General features: G+C 42.1%; 1 protein-coding gene, 1 long non-coding RNA gene and 1 pseudogene across 2 annotated transcripts; 1 reads left to right on the forward strand and 2 right to left on the reverse strand.

The window, feature by feature from the left end:
• Positions 1-2,540: 2,540 nt before the first annotated feature.
• pold4 (DNA polymerase delta 4, accessory subunit) lies at positions 2,541-4,681 on the reverse strand. Its single transcript, XM_071388163.1, has 5 exons — positions 4,511-4,681; positions 3,991-4,098; positions 3,582-3,671; positions 3,179-3,290; positions 2,541-2,704 (listed from the first exon to the last, which is right to left on the reverse strand). Exons 2-5 carry the CDS (start codon positions 4,094-4,096, stop codon positions 2,680-2,682), a joined length of 333 nt encoding a protein of 110 aa, XP_071244264.1. The 5' UTR covers positions 4,097-4,098; positions 4,511-4,681; the 3' UTR covers positions 2,541-2,679.
• A 724-nt stretch (positions 4,682-5,405) lies between these two features.
• LOC139566688 (FACT complex subunit SSRP1-like) lies at positions 5,406-22,619 on the forward strand (annotated as a pseudogene).
• On the reverse strand, positions 17,107-20,874 carry LOC139566843 (uncharacterized). Its single transcript, XR_011673167.1, has 2 exons — positions 20,684-20,874; positions 17,107-19,963 (listed from the first exon to the last, which is right to left on the reverse strand). It is a non-coding gene; the product is annotated as an uncharacterized lncRNA (long non-coding RNA).
• Positions 22,620-23,126: the final 507 nt, after the last annotated feature.

Raw genomic sequence — 23,126 nt, forward strand, 5'->3', positions numbered from 1 at the left:
GGTCGCATATGTACCTAAAGTCATATGTGGTCAGACATTATGTGCCCCCCGCCCCATCTCTTTCTCTCTCGCTCTCTCTCTCTCTCTCTCTCTCACACACACCCTCCTATCTGCTCTGTAAGACTTCACGTTAACAGCAGTAGGCTATTGCTAGTCTGACGCAACACATTAGCCTACATCACGAATTCTGGGCTATTACTCAAATCAAATCACATTTTATTTGTCACATGCTTCGTAAACAACAGATATAGACTAACACTCACGGGCCCTTCCCAACAATGCAGAGAGAAAAAAATGAAATACTAAAAAAATAATAAAACAAGGAATAAAAACACAATGAGTGACGAAAACTAGTCTGTATAGCTACATATGCACTGAGTAAACAAAACATTAAGAACGCTCGCGCTTTCCATGGACAACTGACTAGGTGAATCCAGCTGAAAGCTATGATCCCTTATTGATGTCACTTGTTAAATCCACTTCAATCAGTGTAGATGATGGGGAAGAGACAGGTTAAAGAAGGATTTTTAAGCCTTGAGACAAGGCAATTGACATGGATTGTGTACAGGATTGTGTACAGTCGTGGCCCAAAGTTTTGAGAATGACACAAATATTAACTTCCACAAAATTGTCTGCTTCAGTGTCTTTAGATATTTTTTGTCAGATGTTACTATGGAATACTGAAGTATAATTACAAGCATTTCATAAGTGTCAAAGGCTTTTATTGACAATTACATGAAGTTGATGCAAAGAGTTAATATTTGCAGTGTTGACCCTTCTTTTTCAAGACCTCTGCAATCCACCCTGGCATGCTGTCATTTAACTTCTGGGCCACATTATGACTGATGGCAGCCCATTCTTGCATAATCAAAGCTTGGAGTTTGTTAGAATTTGTGGGGTTTTGTTTGTCCACCCGCCTCTTGAGGATTGACCACATGTTCTCAATGGAATTAAGGTCGGGGAGTTTCCTGGCCTAAGACCCAAAATATCGATGTTTTGTTCCCCGAGCCACTTAGTTATCACTTTTGCCTTATGACAAGGTGCTCCATCATGCTGGAAAAGGCATTGTTCATCACCAAACTTTTCCTGGATGGTTGGGAGAAGTTGCTCTCGGAGGATGTGTTGGTACCATTCTTTATTCATGGCTGTGTTCTTAGGCAACATTGTGAGTGAGCCCACTCCCTTGGCTGAGAAGCAAGAGGACCATCCACACATGGATGGTCTCAGGATGCTTTACTGTTGGCATGACACAGGACTGATGGTAGCGCTCACCTCGTCTTCTCCAGACAAGCTTTTTTCCGGATGCCCCAAACCGATTGGAAAGGGGATTCATCAGAGACAACGACTTTACCCCAGTAGTCCAATCCCTGTACCTTTTGCAGAATATCAGTCTGTCCCTGATGTTTTTCCTGGAGAGAAGTGGCTTCTTTGCTGCCCTTCTTGACATCAGGCCATCCGCCAAAAGTCTTCGCCTCACTGTGCGTACAGATGCACTCACACCTACCTGCTGCCATTCCTGAGCAAGCTCTGTACTGGTGGTGCCCCGATCCCGCAGCTGAATCAACTTTAGGAGACAGTCCTGGCGCTTTCTGGACTTTCTTGGGCGCCCTGAAGCCTTCTTCACAACAATTGAACCGCTCTCCTTGAAGTTCTTGATGAGCCGATAAATGGTTGATTTAGGTGCAATCTTACTGGAAGCAATATCCTTGCCTGTGAAGCCCTTTTAGTGCAAAGCAAGGATGACGGCACGTGTCTCCTTGCAAGTAACCATGATTGACAGAGGAAGAACAATGATTCCAAGCACCACCCTCCTTTTGAAGCTTCCAGTCTGTTATTCGAACACAATCAGCATGACAGAGTGATCTCCAGCCTTGTCCTCGTAAACACTCACACCTGTGTTAACGAGAGAATCACTGACATGATGTCAGCTGGTCCTTTTGTGGCAGGGCTGAAATGCAGTGGAAATGTTTTTGGGGGATTCAGTTCATTTGCATGGCAAAGAGGGACTTTGCAATTAATCTGATCACTCTTCATAACATTCTCGAGTATATGCAAATCGACATCAAACAAACTTGATGCAGCAGACTTTGTGAAAATTAATATTTGTGTCATTCTCAAAACTTTTGGCCACGACTGTATGTGTGCCATCCCGTGTGTATCAAGAATGGTCCACCACCCAAAGGACATCCAGCCAACTGTGGGAAGCATTGGAGTCAACATGGGCCAGCATCCCTGTGGAACGGGGGGGAGGGGGGCAACTCAAGATTAGAAAGGTGTTCCTAATGTCTGGTTTACTCAATGTGTATTACTGTGTAATAGAATGTGTCACTGTCTACACAACATTAGCAGGTAATAGCAACATCTGACTGTCTCTCTCTCTCTCTCTCTTCCTCACTCTGGTACATATACAATTGAAAAACTTTATTTTGAAATAGGTTACCTATAAAAAAATATGTATGTAAATGTCTCAAAAGTGTACCAAATGTGTGACATAGGCAGTGGTGTGTGTGTTTGTGTGACAGACCTAACAAAAACAGATATTTGGGTAGAAAAGGGTATTTTAATTTAAAAAAGTGTAGTGTGATGGTTAGCAGTCAAACCCAAACTGAACAAAAGCAAAACCACATGAACTTTGGAATTTTCACTTTGATCTTCTCTGTCTCTCCACTTTTTTTCTTCTCACAATGGATAGTCACTCCACAGGCTGAAAGACAAAACAGTACAAAGACAATATTTTATGACAATTGTATAATATCTCATTACTGTTATGCACACCGATACTTATGATACTGTATGGCTGGAATACATTTGTAATGGTCCAGAATCAAGTGTGTGTGTTTTTGAGAGTTTTTTGTGTGTTTTTGACTGTGTGTGTGGTGTGTGTACACTCTTAGAAAATAGGTGCTATCTAGAACCTAAAAGGGTTCTTCGGCTGTCCCCATAGGAGAACCCTTTGAAGAACCCGTTTTTGTTCCATGTAGAACCATTTTGGTTTCCATGTAAAAAACCTTTCCACAGAGGGTTCTACATGGAAACCAAAAGACTTCTACCTAGAACCCAAAAGGATTCTCCTACGGGGACAGCCGAAGAACCCTTTTTCCTAAGAATGTACATGCATTTGTGTATGTGTGTGTGCATCTGCTTGTTCGTTGTGTGTGTACTATTCTGATCATAGTACCAGTGTGTGTAGTCCGAGTCTGTGTCTGCGCTAAGCAGCATATCTCTGATCTCCTGAGGGGGGTTTAACCCATGCTGTGCAGCTCTCTCCCACCGCTGCAAGCGACTGATACCTGATAGAGAGAGAGTGTGAGTACAGTGTGAGTACAGTGTGAGTACAGTGTGAGTAGGAATGCTACTGTAGATCATAAAACACTATGAGATACAGGAAGGAAAACAATTGGATTGGTTTAAAACAATTCACAAAGCAATACGTCACAGGAGAGGAAACGCTAAAACATCCCACTATAAAGGAGCAGTGCAAAGATGAAACACTGGCGCTCCGCTGTGCTGCATATTGTTATTATGAACAACGGTATTAAACATGTGTTGTCAGATAGTTAACACCGGTTGCTGCAGGGTACCTGTGCAGGGTCCATACCGCCAGTCCTGGTCAAACTGCCTCAGCTCCTGCAGCTCTATCTCTCTAGCCGTGAGGGGGCGCGGCTCAGTGTCTGATTGGACGAGAGACAGGAAGCGAGGTTAGAGTGACACCACCATGAACAATCACATACAGCTGGGTAATAGTGCTCTATCGGTAAGTTGAGTTGCATCACTGAATCACAAATTTCCTCTCTGGAGACCAATAAAACTATTCTAGCACGCAATTTTATTCATTGTGTAAATACAATTATTTGGGTTTCATTTGAAAACTTAAATGTAAAAACAGTAGTTCAATTTCATACTCTACTATGTTCCATCTGTCTTGTATGACTGCTGTGTGGTTTGCTGGACACACCCACACACACACACACACACACACACAAGTCTAACCCTTCTGGGGAGGCGATGGGGCCCTCTTCTCTCTCTTCTCCTCTCTCCTGGATCTCTTTACCACCTTGTAGGAGTCGGTGATGAGAGCTGCACGTTTGGCCGTCATGGCTGACAGACAGGCATACAGACAGAGAGGGTGTGTTTTCTACTGACATTGTTTCTATTTCAATAGTAAAATTCAGAATCTGGGTTCTTGTTTCGTTTAAACCAAGTCTGCAGTATAGTTTGCGGGTTGACGTTACACACAGGGCATAACTACATTTTGACACAGCGACTGAACGTCCCACCCCCAACTTCAGTTCCTTTACAAATGGATTGAAGTCTGTAATGCAAACATTAGCTGCATAACTTGCAATTTCGACGATATTTCGCCACCAATGCAAAGTATTGTGAACCTTTTGTATGCATTACTATCATATGACCTATTCTGCGCGTTTTCGTAGGTTTCTTGCACTTGCGCAATTCTTTGTGTGCAAAAACGTTTTTTTATCAAGCCCTTGATATTGTCTTTATAACATACCAGATCGCAATTCTGTTCGATGTCTTTCCACTTCGGTTTTTGCCTGACGATCAATTTGTATGTTCTCATGAACAAAACAACCGAAACGCAACAAACCCGGACCAAGAGAAGAAGAAAACGTCAAACGTAACAGATAACAGCCTTGGCCACGTCACTTTCGACGCACACGACGTAAAGACTTGACATTCTCCCCACGCACAACATTACAAGTTGACAGCGACAACACAACGGTTAGTAACGTAAACAAGACGTTATTCCACAGATCAACTATAATCAGTAGACAATAACATGGTAATGGCACCATTATAGCAAGATGTACTATATTGCATAATAGTTTTTACATGTCATAAGGGTTGTTTACATGTCTCAGTCCCAATTTGCTTGACAGCTGACAGCAACATATAACAAGCAAGTTTGGTTGGTTGTTATAATCATCACTTGCAAGGCCTACTGTATTAAGTTGTTGGGACATGCAGTTCATACAGGCTTCCATATAAATCATTTAGATATATTTCATTCAAGATTTAGTCCACTTCCTGCACATAAAATGTAAATCATTGAAACAATATATATTTCTTACAAATGTGGAGTTAGACAGTGATATCTCTATGAGGTTGTAGTTAGTTTATACTATAGACAGTACAGTAGATTCGATGAAAATATTATAAATATTATATATGCCATTTAGCAGACACTTTTATTCAAAGTGAATTACAGTTATGTGCATACACTTTATTTACGAGTGAGTCCGGTAATCGTACCCACCGTCCTGGCATTGCAAGCCCCAAGCTTTATCAATTGAGCTAGAGGACTAGTATAATGAAGGCAGGTTGTCCTCTCTCTGTGTGTGGTATTAGAGATACAGTGGCTCCTGAGGACCAGAGGAATAGCTGCCATGGCAGACACACTGGAGTTCAGTGACATTTACCAGGAGGTCAAAGGGTCATGGGCGAGTGTGTGTGTGAGAGAAATAGAGAGAGAGACTCGAGGAGAGACTGTGTGTGTGTGTTTCTGCACAGCAACAGATATCTGACAATGCAGTAACAAGTCAAGAGTTAAAAACGATTACCAACTATTCTATATGTGTGTTTGTCTATGTTTACTTCAGGTGTTTCTATACTGTATATGTAAAGTTGAAGTCGGAAGTTTACATACACTTATGTTGGAGTCATTAAAAATCGTTTTTCAAGCACTCCACACATTTCTTGTTAACAAACTATAGTTTTGGCAAGTAGGTTAGGACATCTATTTTGTGCATGACACAAGTACATTTTCCAACAATTGTTTACAGACAGATTATTTCACTTATAATTCACTGTATCACAATTCCAGTGGGTCAGAAGTGTACATACACTAAGTTGACTGTGCCTTTAAACAGCTTGGGAAATTCCAGAAACGATGTTATGGCTTTAGAAGCTTCTGATAGGCTAATTGACATAATTTGAGTCAATTGGAGGTGTACCTGTGGATGTATTTCAAGGCCTACCTTCAAACTCATTGCCTCTTTGCTTGACATCATGGGAAAATCAAAAGAAATCAGCCAAGACCTCAGAAAGAAAATTGTAGACCTCCACAAGTCTGGTCCATACTTGGGAGCAATTTCCAAACGCCTTAAGGTACCACGTTCATCTGTGCAAACAATAGTATGCAAGTATAAACACCATGGGACCACGCAGCCGTCATACCGCTCAGGAAGGAGACGCGTTCTGTCTCCTAGAAATGAACGTACTTTGGTGTGGAAAGTACAAATCAATCCAGAACAACAGCAAAGGACCTTGTGAAGATGCTGGAGGAAACAGGTACAAAAGTATCTATAGCCACAGTAAAACGAGTCCTATTTCGACATAACCTGAAAGGCCACTCAGGAAGGAAGAAGCCATCGCTCCAAAACCGCCATAAAAAAAGACAGACTACGGTTTGCAACTGTACATGGGGACAAAGATCATACTTTTGGGGGAAATATCCTCTGGTCTGATGAAACAAAAATAGAACTGTTTGGCCATAATGACCATAGTTATTTTTGGAGGAAAAAGGGGGAGGCTTGCAAGCCGACGAACACTATCCCAAACGTGAAGCACGGGGGTGGCAGCACCATGTTGTGGGGGTGCTTTGCTGCAGGAGGGACTGGTGCACTTCACAAAATAGATGGCATCATGAGGATGGAAAATTATGTGGATATACTGAAGCAACATCTCAAGACATCAGTCAGGAAGTTAAAGCTTGGTCGCAAATGGGTCTTCCAAATGGGCAATGACCCCAAGCATACTATCAAAGTTGTGGCAAAATGGCTTAAGGACAACAAAATCAAGGTATTGGAGTGGCCATCACAAAGCCCTGACCTCAAGCCTATAGAACATTTGTGGGCAGAACTGAAAAAGTGTGTGTGAGCAAGGAGGCCTACAAACCTGACTCAGTTACACCAGCTTGTTCAGGAGGAATGGGCCAAAATTCACCCAACTTATTGTGGGAAGCTTGTGGAAGGCTACCCATAACGTTTGACCCAAGTTAAACAATTTAAAGGCAATGCTACCAAATACTAATTGAGTTCTCTACTATTATTCTGACATTTTACATTCTTAAAATAAAGTGGTGATCCTAACTGACCTAAGACAGGGAATTTTTACTTACATTTAGGATTGAATGTCAGGAATTGTTTAAATATATTTGGCAAAGGTGTATGTAAACTTCCGACTTCAACTGTATGTCAACAGTATTTACTGTGTTATCCCCAGAATGACGGCCGTCTGCGGTTCGGTAGACAGAGTGTGGTGTATAAGAGCAGTAAGACAGGGAAGGTGGACAGCATCCCAGCTGTGGAACTGTCTCAGGCCCAGTGGAGACATATGTGTCTGGGACAGGGCGTCAAGCTGACCACCAGCACCGGGCACAGCTACAAATATGACGGCTTCAGAGACACGGTGACGAGAGGGATGGGGGGAAGAGAGAGGGATGAGGGGAGAGAGAGGGATGGGGGGAAGAGAGAGGGATGAGGGGAGAGAGAGGGATGAGGGGAGAGAGAGGGATGGGGGGAAGAGAGGGATGAGGGGAGAGAGAGGGATGGGGAAGAGAGAGGGATGGGGGAAGAGAGAGGGATGGGGGGAAGAGAGAGGGATGAGGGGAGAGATGAGGAGGGTAGAGGAGAAGTGAGGAGAGGAAAGGGGTGGAGGAGAGGAAAAAGGAGGGAGGGTAGGAGGAGAGAGAGGGAGGGGGAGGGAGATATCATTGATGGGAGACGGAGAGATGGAGGGAAGGATGAAGGGGAGGGAGGTAAGGATGATGTAAGAGAGAAAAAAGGAGAACAGGGAGGAAAGAGAGAAAGGTGGAAAGAGGAAAGAATGGGAATTTAAAGAGAGTAAAGAGTGAGTTTGGAGTAGGAACGAGATCAGAGAGGAGTATAGAATCATTTGAAACAGAAAAGTCAGCACGGAAAATAAACATTGTTTTCTCTCTCTCCATTCCTCTCCTCTCTCTCTTCAAGACTTTGGAGAAGATCTCTGAGTACTTCAAAGCCCACTTCAAAGTGGAGCTGTCAGAGAAGGAATTATGTGTGAAGGTTTGGAACTGGGGCAACGCCAAATTCTCTGGTAAGGACAACACTACCACTACCATTTTGGTTGTAACATTTTGGCTCCAACACAGTCTAGTTTCTATCCCCAGGCCCTCTCCTGTCATTCGAGGTGAGCCCAGCATTTGAGATCCCCCTGGCCAGCGTGTCCCAGTGTGCGAGATGACGCTGGAGTTCCACCAGAACGATGAGGCAGAGGTGTCGCTCATGGAGGTCCGCTTCTATGTCCCGCCCAGGGACACCGCCACCACGGAAGAGGGGCCAGAACCCGTGGAGGTAGGGGGGCTGTGTGTGAGCGTGTGTCTGGTATAGACTTGAAGAAAGGAAAAACCCACACTCACTGAAATATTATTTTAGTTGTAATGTTTATTTTTTTTGCAGCGGAGGTCAGAACAAATGGATGGCAGCATTCGTCATAGTCTGGTATAGACTTCCATATTAGTCCCATATTCAGATTCAGAAAACTTTAATGTCCTCAAGAGGCAATTCATTTTACTGCAGTCAAAGTACATACAGACAAGATCACATATTAAAATGTAAAACACAACAACAGAACGAAGCAACTGATATTTACAGAATATTTACAGTAAGTCATCAGGATAATGCATAGTCTCTCATAGCCTCCAGTATTATGGATGTTTTTTTTTGTGTGTGTTTTTCTCCCATTTTTCTCACCAATTTCGTGATATCTAATTGGTAGTTACGATCTTGTCTCATCGCTGCAACTCCCCAACGAACTCGGGAGAGGCGAAGGTCGAGAGCCATGTGGCCTCCGAAACATGACCTGCCAAGCCGCACTGCTTCTTGACACACTGCTCGCTTAACCCGGAAGCCAGCCGCACCAAAGTGTCGGAGGAAACACTGTCCAACTGATGGCCTAAGTCAGCTTGTTTTGACCTTTTCAGTCCTGCAGAGCAAACTCTTCTCCACAACAAACTTCAGTGTCAGGACTCAGCGACTAGACATCTCTGTCTGAATAATGAGACACTCAAACGGCTTGGACTGGCAGTGCAACTGAACTGCCACCAACTGTCAAGTTCAACTTTATTGGGATAAAAGTTTGACATGTTAAAACTGAAATTAATGAGTATCTACAGGGGATTTGAACAAAAGTATCAGCCAAATGCCTCAAATGAATACATGTAGATATTGCATGGAATGTAACATGTTTTGTCCTCCTCTCAGGTGTTTAGAGACAGTGTGCTGTCCAAGGCAGATGTGATCCAGGCTACGGGAGATGCTGTGTGTATCTTCAAAGAGCTGCAGTGTCTCACACCCAGGGGCAGGTACATACGCGCACACCTTTACACACATATACACACACATACCTTTACACAGATATACACACACACATATACACACACACACCCACCTTCATGCACACATATGCAGGGGCAGGTAGGCACACACAAACCTTATTCATGCTAAACTACACCTTCCCCTGTGGCATAAGTAGGGAGATGTACTCCTTTACTTTGTGACCCCCCTGCCGTCCCCCCCTCTCTCAATTAAATTAAAGGGGCTTTATTGGCATGGGAAACATATGTTAGCGATGCCAAAACAAGTGAAATAGATAATAAACAAAAGTTAAATAAACCAATACAAATGAACAGTAAACATTACACTCATAGAAGTTCCAAAAGAACAAAGACATTTCAAATGTCATATTATGTCTATATACAGTGTTGTAACGACGTGTAAATAGTTTAAGTACAAAAGGGAAATAAATAAACATAAATATGGGTTGTATTTACAATGGTGTTTGTTCCTCACTGGTTGCCCGTTTCTTGTGGCAACAGGTCACACATCTTGCTGCTGTGATGGCACACTGTGGTATTTCACCCAGTAGATATGGGAGTTTATCAAAATTGTGTTAGTTTTCAAGTTCTTTATGGCTCTGTGTAATCTTAGATAAATATGTGTCTCTAATGTGGGCATACATTTGGCAGGAGGTTAGGAAGTGCAGCTCATTTTCCACCTAATTTTGTGGGCAGTGTGCACATAGCCTGTCTTCTCTTGAGAGCCAGGTCTGCCTACGGCGGCCTTTCTCAATAACAAGGCTATGCACACTGAGTCTGTACATAGTCAAAGCTTTCCTTATTTTTGGGTCAGTCACAGTGGTCAGGTATTCTGCCACTGTGTACTCTCTGTTTAGAGCCAAATAGCATTCTAGTTTGCTCTGTTTTTTGTAAATAGTTTCCAATGTGTCAAGTAATTATCTTTTTGTTTTCTCACGATTTGGTTGGGTTTAATTGTGTTGCTGTCCTGGGGCTCTGTGGGGTCTGTTTGTGTTTGTGAACAGAGCCCTAGGACCAGCTTGCTTAGGGGACTCTTCTCCAGGTTCATCTCTCTGTAGGTGATAGCTTTGTTATGGAAGGTTTGGGAATCACTTCCTTTTAGGTAGTTGTAGAATTTAACGGCTCTTTTCTGGATTTTGATAATTAGCGGGTATCGGCCTAATTCTGCTCTGCATGTATTATTTGGTGTTTTACGTTGTACACAGAGGATATTTTTGCAGAATTCTACACGCAGAGTCTCAATATGGTGTTTGTCCCATTTTGTGAATTCTTGGTTGGTGAGCAAACCCCAGACCTCACAACCATAAAGGGCAATGGGTTCTATAACTGATTTTTTAGCAGATCCTAATTGGTATGTCAAATTTCATGTTCCTTTTGATGGCATAGAAGGCCCTTCTTGCGTTGTCTCTCAGCTCGTTCACATCTTTGTGGAAGTTACCTGTGGCGCTAATGTTTAGGCCGAGGTATGTATAGTTTTTTGTGTGCAACGGTATCTAGGGCAACGGTATCTAGATGGAATTTGTTTATGTGGTCCTGGCAACTGGACCTTTTTTGGAACACCATTATCTTTGTTTTACTGAGATTTACTGTCAGGGCCCAGGTCTGACAGAATCTGTACAGAATATCTAGGTGCTGCTGTATGCCCTCCTTGATTGGTGACAGAAGCACCAGATCATCAGCAAACAGTAGACATTTGACTTCAGATTCTAGTAGGGTGAGGCCGGGTGCTGCAGACTGTTCTTGTGCCGTCGCCAATTCGTTGGTATATATGTTGAAGAGGGTGGGGCTTAAGCTGCATCCCTGTCTCACCCCACGGCCCTGTGGGAAGAAATGTGTGTGTTTTTTGTCCATTTTAACCGCACACTTGTTGTTTGGATTTTATAATGTTGTATGTTTTTCCCCCAACACGACTTTCCATCAATTTGAATGGACCCTCATTCCAAATTAAGTCAACGGCATTTTTGAAATCAGCAAAACATGAGAAGACTTTGCCTTTGTTTTGGTTTGTTTGTTTGTCAGTTAGGGTGTGCAGGGGGAATACATGGTCTTTCGTACAGTAATTTGGTTAAAAGCCAATTTGACATTTGCTCAGTACATTGTTTTCACTGAGGAAATGTACAATTATGCTGTTAATGATAATGCAGAGGATTTTCCCAAGGTTGCTGTTGATGCATATCCCACCGTAATTTGTCTCCACATTTGTGGATTGGGATGATCAGTCCTTGGTTGCAAATATTGGGGAAGATGCCAGAGCTAAGGATGATGTTAAAGTTTAAGTATAGCCAATTTGAATTTGTTGTCTGTATATTTTATCATTTAATTGAGGATACCGTTAACACCACAGGCCTTTTTGGGTTGGGAGGGTTTGTATTTTGTCCTGTAGTTCATTCAATGTAATTGGAGAATCCAGTGGGTTCTGGTAGTCTTTAATAGTTGATTCTAAGATTTGTATTTGATCATGTATGTGTTTTTGCTGTTTGTTCTTTGTTATAGGGCCAAAAGTGGTTTACCCATACATCTCCGGTTTGGATAGATAACTCTTCCTGTTGTTGTTTAGGGTTTTCCAATTTTCCCAGAAGTGGTTAGAGTCTCTGGATTCTTCAGTTACATTGAGCTGATTTCTGACATGCTATTGCTTCTTCTTCCGTGGTGTATTTCTGTAATGTTTTAGTGATTCACCAGAGTGAAGGCGTAGATTTAGGTTTTCTGGTCTCTATGTTTTTGGTTGGATAGGTTTCTCAATTTCTTTAATAGGTTTTTGCATTCTTCATCAAACCATTTGTCATTGTTGTTCATTTACTTTGGTTTTCTGTTTGAAACTGAGAGGTCAAATACACTGTTTAGATTTTCTTCTGCCAAGTTTACAATTACAGTGGAATGTTTTGTCCAGTAAGTTGTCTAAAAGGGATTGAATTTGTTGTTGCCTAATTGTTTTTCTGTCAGTTTCCACACTACATTCCTTCCATCTATAGCATGTCTTAATATTATTCAGTTCTTATTCATGCCTCATGATTGAGTATTGTTCCGTTCAAGTAGACTGTGATTTTGCTGTGATCTGATAAGGGTGTCAGTGGGCTGACTGTGAACGCTCTGAGAGACTCTGGGTTGAGGTCAGTGATAAGTCCACATTATTACTGCCAAGAGATAAGCTATAGGTGTACCTACCATAGGAGTCCCCTTGAAACCTACCATTGACTTTGTACATACCCCTCTCTCTCTCTCTCTCTCTCTCTCTCTCTCTCTCTCTCTCTCTCTCTCTCTCTCTCTCTCTCTCTCGTTAAATCTCTCTCTCTCGTTAAATCTCTCTCTCTCTCTCTCTCGTTAAATCTCTCCGTCAGAGAGGAGTATGGGAAGCTTTTTGACTTTGTGACCGCCAAGAAGCTCAGCATCAAGAACAGAGGATTCAAAGAGGTAAACATCTCACCTGTTAACTCCACTATTTCACTCTTTCATTAGATGTGCTTTCATCCCTTCGTCCACTGACCTGTCCTCTCTGTCTCTCTGTGTTGTGGTCCGGTAGAAAAAGGTTGGTCCTGTACAGAGGTGGTGGTTTGGTTTTAAACTGCATGGTGTGTGATTTGGGAGAATGTTATGATCAGGATTGGTGTGTTAATTGCATTGCCTGTCTCTTATGGAATTGTGGTGGTGGGAAGAGTCTAAATCTGTGTGTGTTATTTCTGATGATATAGCAAAGTAACACCTAACTTGGTGAGACAACATTTTATATTTTGTTCACTGTGTATATTTCCCAGAGTTAGTTAGCATCTTTACATGGGTTGTCTGCGTTTTACAATGAATGATATTGCATTGTATTGCTACAGTACTACTATGTATTTACTATGATACTACTGTGTACTATGATACTAATATGTATTTACTATAATACTGCTGGGTATTTTTGTCCTGTCAGGGTATGACGGGTCAAGATGACATGTTGGAGGACTCAGACGAGGACCAGCACGATGCTTACCTGGAGAGGATGAAAGAGGAGGGCAAGATCAGAGAGGAGGCCAATGACAGTGATGACTCCGATGGAGAGAGCGGAGAGTGACAGAATGCGTGGCCAATCAGAAGGCGAGAGCAGTGAGTGACAGGAGGCTGGGCCAATCAGAGGGTGAGAACAGTGAGTGACAGATATTGCTGAGCGATTATTTATGTCATTTCGGTTTCGGTTTGATTATTAAAAAAGAATCACTGTTTTCGGTTTAGATAATTTTTGTAAATATTAAAAGCACTATGCATTATGAATGCTGTAACAACAGAGAATAAAACAATGAATAAAAGTCCCATGATGGTAGTGTCTGCCCATTACGGCTTATCACTTATTAACCATCATTTATTCACATTACTTAACGTTAATAAAATATTTCAGTTGTTGTGTATATTACATTTGTTTTATTTAATTAGTTTATTATTTCATTACAAGTCATCATCTTATTTCTATAAAGCTGCTGCCTGACAAAATCATTATTTTAGTAGTTCTTCAATGTTAATAAGTCGTACTTTTATGACCATACTTTTAATACCAACTATCAATCACTTATATCATGTATTTTTTTTAAATACCTTGCGAAGCAACTGCTCTCTATCCCTCTCGATAGCGCATTCTTCTGTCTCTTCTCTCCCTCTCTGTCCTGACCGGACAAGTAGGTGCGCAATGTATTATGGTCATTGTAGTTATTTACCATGTTTTCTGTACTAAACAGTGTAGAATATTGGCCTGTTGGAAACTACAACTCCTTACTACATCACACAGTCCGGGCTTGACCTGATTTATCTCTAGAGTAACTGCACATTGGGCTCGCAGAAAAAAAACAGAACGAAATGGAACTCAAATAATTGAAACGATGTCAGTCAGGGTGGGAGTGGTGAGTGGTGAGTGACAGGAGGCAGGGCCAATCATAGTTGTTTCTCTTGTCTTCCAGATGAGTCTTTTAACCCTGGAGAGGAGGATGATGACATAACAGAAGAGTATGTATTAGTTTTCAATCCATCACTCCCTTATATTTACCGCTTTTTATCAATGTTTTTATCAGTCAATCTCTTTCACTTCCCCCTCTCTCTTCTCATCCTGCCTCCCTCTCTCTCACTTGCCTCCTTTCTTTCACTCTCACACTTTCTCTTTCTCTCACACTCTCTCTCTTTCTCTGTCTCCTCTCTCAGGTATGACAGTAAGGCGTCAGCCAGTGACAGCAGTGCAGAGGGGGGAGACAGTGACAGAGGGAAGAAGAAGAGACCAGCCAAGGCCAAACTGGTGAAGGAGAGGAAACCACGCGAGGTAAAAGAGGGAGGAATGGAGGGAAAGAGGGAGGAGAGGTAAAACTAAGTACCTCATCTGAAATGAACCCGTCTTTCCTATCTCTCAACCTCTCTCCTCCTTTTTCCTCTTTCCTCTCTTTCTCTGTCCTTCCTCCTCTTTGCGTGTTCTCTCTCTTCACCTCTGTTTTTCTTCCTCTCTCCCTCCCTCTTTTCTCCCCTCCCTCTCCCTCCTTCCCTCTCTCTCCCCAGAAGAAGCAGAAGGACAGTGGCGCCCCCAAGAGGCCGATGAGCGCCTATTTCCTGTGGCTGAACGCCAGTCGTGAAAAACATCAAAGCAGAGCACCCTGGGATATCCATCACAGAGATCTCCAAGAGGGCTGGGAGATGTGGAGGGAACTGGGGAAGGAGCAGAAAGAGGTGGGGGAGAGGGAGGGAGGGAGAGAGAGAGAGAGAGAGAGATACCAGTATTGCAATTGTCCTCCTCTCATCCTTCCCTCTTGTCTTTCTTTTGCTCTCCCTTTCAATAGTGTGAAAAAATGTAGTGCATTATAAAAAATGTAGTTCATTTTTGACCTATTGACTATCTCTCTTTCTTTTTCTCTGCCCGATTCCTCTCTCCCTCCCCTCTTTGTCTCTCCCTTTCTCTCTCTCCCTCTATCCTTGTCTGTCTGTCTGTCTGTCTGTCTGTCTGTCTGTCTGTCTGTCTGTCTGTCTGTCTGTCTGTCTGTCTGTCTGTCTGTCTGTCTGTCTGTCTGTCTGTCTGTCTGTCTGTCGAAGAAGGACTATGAGGTAGCGATGAGGGAGTACAGGGAGAGTGGAGGAGGATCCTCTGCCCCCTCCAAAAAGTTCAGTATCATGTCCCCGTTAAACACCTACATACTACACTCTTACAAAAAAAGGTTCTGGATAAAACCAAAAAAGGGTTCTATGCTTGCGTCATACAGTGTATTCGGAAAGTATTCAGACCCCCTTCACTTTTTCCACATTTTGTTACGTTGCAGCCAAAAAAAAGGCAGCGCGCTTGGAGTTCGCCAAAAGGCACCGAAAGGACTCTCAGACCATGAGAAACAAGATTCTCTGGTCTGACGAAACCAAGATTGAACTCTTTGGCCTGAATGCCAAGCGTCATGTCTGGAGGAAACCTGGCACCATCCCTACGGTGAAGTATGGTGGTGGCAGCATCATGCTGTGGGGATGTTTTTCAGCGGCAGGGACTGGGAGACTAGTCAGGATCGAGGGAAAGATGAATGGAGCAAAGTACAGAGATCCTTGATGAAATCCTGCTCCAGTGCTCAGGACCTCAAACTGGGGCAAAGGTTCACCTTCCAACAGGACAACGACCCTAAGCACACAGCCAAGACAACGCAGGAGTGGCTTCGGGACAAGTCTCTGAAAGTCCTTGAACCCTTGAGTCCTTGAGTCCTTGAACCCGTCTCTCTGGAGAGACCTGAAAATAGCTGTGCAACGACACTCCCCATCCAACCTGACCGAGCTTGAGAGGATCTGCAGAGGAGAATGGGAGAAACTCCCCAAATACAGGTGTGCCAAGCTTGTAGCATCGTACCCAAGACGACTTGAGGCTGTAATCGCTGCCAAAGGTACTTCAACATTGTACTGAGTAAAGGGTCTGAATACTTGTGTAAATGTAATATTTAAGTTTTTTTATATTTTATACATTTGCAACATTTTCTAAAAACCTGTTTTTGCTTTGTCAGTATGGTGTATTGTGTGTAGATTGATGAGGAGGAAAATTTTATCAATTTTAGAATAAGGCTATAACGTAACAAAATGTGGAAAAAGTGAAGGGGTCTGAATACTTTCAGAATGCAGTGTACATGGCTTCTACATCTGCATTGCTTGCTGTTTGGGGTTTTAGGCTGGGTTTCTGCATAGCACTCTGTGACATTGGCTGATGTAAAAAGGGCTTCATAAGTACATTTGATTGATTGATTAAGATTCAATATAGAACCGAAATTGGTTCCATATAGAACCCTGTAGGAAACCCAAGAGTTCTATATGGAACCAATTTTGGTTCAGTGAAGAAGAACCCCTTGGGTTCTGATCAAAGAACCCTACAAACGGGTTTTATATAGAACCTTTAACCCATTTAATCCCGAATTTTTCCCAGACATGAAAATATCCAAATCAAGTGTCATTAGTAACCCTTTGAAGTAATCAATCATTCTTTTTTGAAATTTTAATGGAAAAGTAGGTGAAAAAGTGTGTTTTATGGTGGGTCACAATTGTGACCGGTGGGATAATGTTACGTATATTGAATTAACATATTTCTCCTATGCAGTTATCAAAGTTCTTATATATCCCAACCCAGTTATTAACACATTTAAAACTCTGTCACTGGCATTGCCACTAGAATTCCCCGTCACATTCTAGTGTGACTATTTTATACATCAAAAACCCTTATACAACACGATATGAATACTGAGAGCAAAGACAAAAAGACAACAACCATCAACGTATTTCCACATTGTTACTTTAGTTCAATATGCATTGAAACATTAATATTGTAACTTTATTGTAACAGTTGAACTTGTACTTTAGTGCAATATTCATTGTAACATTGTCATTGTGACATTTTAGTGCAACATTCACTAACACCTGTATAGCAGTCATGTGATTCATTCCCACTGAACATAAAGGTAACATTCAGGATAGAGGTAGCCTGTAGAATATGCATTCAAGTAGAGGCCTACACTGAACAAAATACAAATATTTTATATATATATACAGTGGGGAGAACAAGTATTTGATACACTGACGATTTTGCAGGTTTTCCTACTTACAAAGCATGTAGAGGTCTGTAATTTTTATCATAGGTACACTTCAACTATGAGAGACGGAATCTAAAACAAAAATCCAGAAAATCACATTGTATGATTTTTAAGTAATTAATTTGCATTTTATTGCATGACATAAGTATTTGATACATCAGAAAAGCAGAACTTAATATTTGGTACAGAAACCTTTGTTTGCAATTACAGAGATCATACGTTTCCTGTAGTTCTTGACTAGGTTTGCACACACTGCAGCAGGGATTTTGGCCCACTCCTCCCTACAGATCTTCTCCAGATCCTTCAGGTTTCGGGGCTGTCGCTGGGCAATACGGAGTTTCAGCTCCCTCCAAAGATTTTCTATTGGGTTCAGGTCTGGAGACTGGCTAGGCCACTCCAGGACCTTGAGATGCTTCTTACGGAGCCACTCCTTAGTTGCCATGGCTGTGTGCTTCGTGTCGTTGTCATGCTGGAAGACCCAGCCACGACCCATCTTCAATGCTCTTACTGAGGGAAGGAGGTTGTTGGCCAAGATCTCGCGATACATGGCCCCATCCATCCTCCCCTCAATACGGTGCAGTCGTCCTGTCCCCTTTGCAGAAAAGCATCCCCAAAGAATGATGTTTCCACCTCCATGCTTCACGGTTGGGATGGTGTTCTTGGGGTTGTACTCATCCTTCTATTCCTCCAAACACGGCGAGTGGAGTTTAGAGCAAAAAGCTCTATTTTTGTCTCATCAGACCACATGACCTTCTCCCATTCCTCCTCTGGATCATCCAGATGGTCATTGGCAAACTTCAGACGGGCCTGGACATGCGCTGGCTTGAGCAGGGGGACCTTGCGTGCGCTGCAGGATTTTAATCCATGACGGCGTAGTGTGTTACTAATGGTTTTCTTTGAGACTGTGGTCCCAGCTCTCTTCAGGTCATTGACCAGGTCCTGCCGTGTAGTTCTGGGCTGATCCCTCACATTCCTCATGATCATTGATGCCCCACGAGGTGAGATCTTGCATGGAGCCCCAGACCGAGGGTGATTGACCGTCATCTTGAACTTCTTCCATTTTCTAATAATTGTGCCAACAGTTGTTGCCTTCTCACCAAGCTGCTTGCCTATTGTCCTGTAGCCCATCCCAGCCTTGTACAGGTCTACAATTTATCCCTGATGTCCTTACACAGCTCTCTGGTCTTGGCCATTGTGGAGAGGTTGGAGTCTGTTTGATTGAGTGTGTGGACAGGTGTCTTTTATACAGGTAACGAGTTCAAACAGGTGCAGTTAATACAGGTAATGAGTGGAGAACAGGAGGGCTTCTTAAAGAAAAACTTACAGGTCTGTGAGAGCCGGAATTCTTACTGGTTGGTAGGTGATCAAATACTTATGTCATTCAATAAAATGCAAATTAATTACTTAAAAATCATACAATGTGATTTTCTGGATTTTTGTTTTAGATTCCGTCTCTCACAGTTGAAGTGTACCTATGATAAAAATGACAGACCTCTACATGCTTTGTAAGTAGGAAAACCTGCAAAATCGGCAGTGTATCAAATACTTGTTCTCCCCACTGTATATATATATTTGAAAAGCGCCACTGCACAATGAGTGCTTATATATACATATATATCATAGAGCTTCAGAACCAAGTGCACGATTAGTTTGTGCATCACTGTTTTGAACTACGATCAGTCAGACCTACTGTCATACAGGATGTCTTGAATAAACTGACCTTCTGTTCCAAAAACATTTCAGTCATTTTGATTGTCTTTTTCGTCAACTTTTCTTTTCTTCCTAGAGTCAGTTGTACTGCTCCTCACCCTTTATCAACTTTTCTATTTTTCTTTTGTCTTTTTCAGCCCTTTTTCATTCGGTCTTATCTCCTTTTCTACTGTCCATGGTATATCTTGAAGCACTCAATGTGCAGTGGCGCTTTGCATTTCTCACATGCATAGGTAGTACGTTTGTCACAATGACGACTTCTCTGGAACCGGTGCATCGTGTTGATTGGCCAGTGAGAAGCTTTGTCATATCTTGCCTGATCTTCAACAGTAGCAGCCAGTAAAGATCTCCTTCCGTGGCTCAGTGGTTTCGTGCCAAACTTTTGCATATTTGGGCTGTATACTATGTGTTTTGGAATCACATCAGTGGCAGGCCTCTTCGATTGTTTGAACGCTCAATCTTTATTTTTGACCACCTGCAGCTTTTCCCTTGGCTCTTCTGGCTGACCCCTATGGCTTGTAGAGACCCTTGGCTCTTCATTATCAACAATGGAGGGGTGTGGGGGAGGTTGTGGATGGGGGGGGGGGGGTGGTGAGGGGTAGGTCATCATCACTGATAACGTTGTTCCCATCATGATCTGTTTGCATAGGTTCAGCATATGCATTCAACAGCCTGGCTGGCAAATGGCCTGTCCATAGTCCATATCTGACCCATCGCTATCACAATCACTCAGGATAGCATCTTTCTCATTTTGAGGGATAACTGCAATGTTGCATGCCTTGTCTGGGCAGTCACCTAGATCAACATATCCAGAACTTGACTCAAAGTGACACTAAAAGAAAGAACAGAGTAGAAAGTTAGGTAAAACAAGAACTATGTATGTGTATAAGTATGTGAATACCTAGATACTGCACCTGTATATAACCCATCTACAATTTAGCCCAAACAACTACCTCTTTACCTACTGTATTTATTTATTAATTTATTTTGCTCCTTTGCACCCCATTATTTCTGTCTCTACTTTGCACTTTCTTCCACTGCAAACCAACCATTCCATTGTTTTTTAGTTTTTATTTTACTTGCTGTGTTGTACTCACTTCGCCTCCATGGCCTTTTATATTTTTATTTATTTATACATATATTTGTTTGCCTTCACCTCCCTTATCTCACCTCACTTGCTCACATTGTATATAGACTTATTTATTTTTTTCACTGTATTATTGACTATATGTTTGTTTTACTCCATGTGTAACTATGTGTTGTTGTATGTGTCGAACTGCTTTGCTTTATCTTGGCCAGGTCGCAATTGTAAATGAGAACGTGTTCTCAATTTGCCTACCTGGTTAAATAAAGGTTAAATAAATAAATAAAATAAAAGATGCACTGTGTTATCCCGCCGGTCACAATTGTTGCCGTCAACATGTATACTCATTCTATGACCACACTGAACAAAGTTGAGTAATTGCAAATGCATATATCAATACTAGACACCCTAAAGATGATGTGTACCAAAAATCTTTGTCCTAACTTTATGTTAACATACTTTACTAACCTTTTGTTTGGGAGCTTTGATGCAGTCATCCTCTTCTCATGGTGCAACCAGGAAGTAAACAGCTCTGGTCATGTGACAATTCACACTAAACATGTGACACTGCACATCTTTCATTGAGACCCTTTAATATTTCAATATTTGCTGGAAATGCATTGATACATCATTCAGTAACATTTTTAGAGCCTTATAACTGAAAATGTTTTTTACGGTCACTTTTGTGACCGATGGGATTAAATAGGTTAAGGGTGCCATATTCATGGGTTGCCTGTTTCGTCACAATATTGTTTTGAACGTTCATTTTGGACTGATGCCCGACTGAACATTCTACTCAATGCATCGTCAATGAGTGTTGATGAAGATTATATCAAAAGTGCATTACAGTGACTTGGAAATACAATGACATTCAAAAGAAGACAAATAATTAGTAGGAAAACCTTTTGTCATCATTTTGATGTCACCAGATTGACTTTAGATACAGTACAACGTTAGCTAGCTAGCTAAAATTGAGGAGAGGCCACCGGATTTGAGCTCGCTAACGTTAGCATTGCTAGCTATTTTTGACAAACTTCGCTAGCTAATGACAACATTGCAATCTGTGAAGTACATTTGACGACATGATAATGCTGACAAAGTTGTTTCCTACTAAATATTTGGCTACTTTGGCAATGTCATTGAATTTCCAGGCACTGTAGTGTAATTTCGACTAAACAGTAACGTTAGTTCGCCTCTGTTCAGAATGACTGGATTTATCAACACTTTAGGGCACCACTATGTCACCGTCGAGTGACGGAGGCGCAACCTATGAATACGAAGAAAGCACTACAACCCGTTTTGGTTCTATCCAGATTATTTTTTTCTACGAGTTTAGATACAATTGATGCACTACTTGTATATAATTTACAGTATATATAACGTGGGATGGTTTCCCAGACCCAGATTAAACATACTGCTAGACTAGAAATCATTTCTAATTGAGATTCTCCATTGAGCATGCTTTTTAGTCGAGGACTAGGTTTAGTCTGGGTCTGTGTCATAGATTACAATGTAAGAGTTTTGCTGATCATAACACCAAAAGGTGCATCATATTTGAAGTATTTTTGTCTGAACGTTTGCTTATTTATCCTGTCTTGAATATATCTCTTCCTCTTTTTCATGTGTTCAGGGTGAAGGAAAAGAAGGGAGGGAAGAGTGATGAGAAGAATAAGAAGGGGAAATCTGGTGGCGGGAGAGAGAGAGGGTGACAGGAAACGACAGCTTTAAGAGCAGGGAGTTTATCTCCAGTGAAGAGAGCTCCTCAGAGTCAGACAGTGGCAAGGGCAAACGCAAGGTGAGGATGCACACGCCCCATGCACACACACACTGTACTTCACATATAAAACATTTTGCTACAAGTATGGCATTTCAGACAATTGTTTTGTTTAATCATGTTCACGCCTCTTCTTTTACTCTTTCTCTCTTTCTCCATCTCTCTCTCAGGGTTCAGATGAAAAAGAGGAGGTGGCCTCGACCCCACCCAGTTCTGACTCAGGATCAGACTGAGGCGCGCCTGAGAGGAAAGAGAGGGAAGGACATGGAGAGGGAAAAGAGTGCAAAGTGTGGAGAGGGGTTGTGAACTCTCTACTGCCCTCTGTTCCTCTCTCACGCAAATTATATTCAATTTTAAAGTACATGAAGCAAGTATGAAGATAATTCATACCGATCTATTCAAAAAATATTCTGTCCAGGAATTGTAAAACTATCCCTCTTATCTCAGGAAGCAAAATACAGTATTTAATTATTTTAGCCCAGTGCAAAAATCCCATAACCTGACCAGTGATGACTATATTTCCCAGCTACACGTGCATGACACTGTCTGTCGGTTTAGGCTGTGAACAACTCTTGCCTACTGTGAAATGTAGTTTTCCAGAATATTACTAAATTAAATATTATAAGTAAATGCTCTTTTTCATGTCTTGAGTGTTTTGGTGCTGACTGGCATAAATGCTGTCTGTCATATACACATGTTCATACACACAAACACACATGCGCGCGCACACACATACACACACATAAACAACCATTTGCTGTTAGCGAAGCACAATAAACATTCTATGGTTATTCAACGTGGTTTAGAAGGATGTGTGGTGTTGGACTGAGTTAGAGTAGTGAAGAGGGCTGTGGTTTCAATATGCCACGGTGTGGTCAACTAGGGGATGTGAGAACAACGGGGAGGACGAGAGAGAGATGGATGGAGGAGGCCTGTCTTTTAAGTGGCGGTGCGTAATCTGATACTGATGACGAGCGCTCGAAAGGAACACGATCTACTCCTGCTCCCTCGCTCTCTTTCCTATCAATTCTCTCTCCCCTCTCCTCAGCCAACCTCAAAATCTTTTTTCTTGTTCTTTCTCTCTCTCACACTCCCTTTTGTTCCCCCTCTCGCTCTGTTTCTCTGCACACCCCACTC

Source organism: Salvelinus alpinus, chromosome 39 (genome assembly GCF_045679555.1).
Source record: "Salvelinus alpinus chromosome 39, SLU_Salpinus.1, whole genome shotgun sequence".
Taxonomy (NCBI): Eukaryota; Metazoa; Chordata; class Actinopteri; order Salmoniformes; family Salmonidae; genus Salvelinus; species Salvelinus alpinus.

Bases quoted from the DNA above. Each gene is read 5' to 3' on its own strand.
- pold4 (XM_071388163.1), bottom strand. From the start codon at position 4,096: ATGACGGCCAAACGTGCAGCTCTCATCACCGACTCCTACAAGGTGGTA. The intron at 3,672-3,990 runs GTTAGACTTGTG...TCGTCCAATCAG, and splicing joins CCCATCGCCTCCCCAGAAGG to ACACTGAGCCGCGCCCCCTC. The intron at 3,291-3,581 runs GTACCCTGCAGC...TCTCTCTATCAG, and splicing joins GCGGTATGGACCCTGCACAG to GTATCAGTCGCTTGCAGCGG.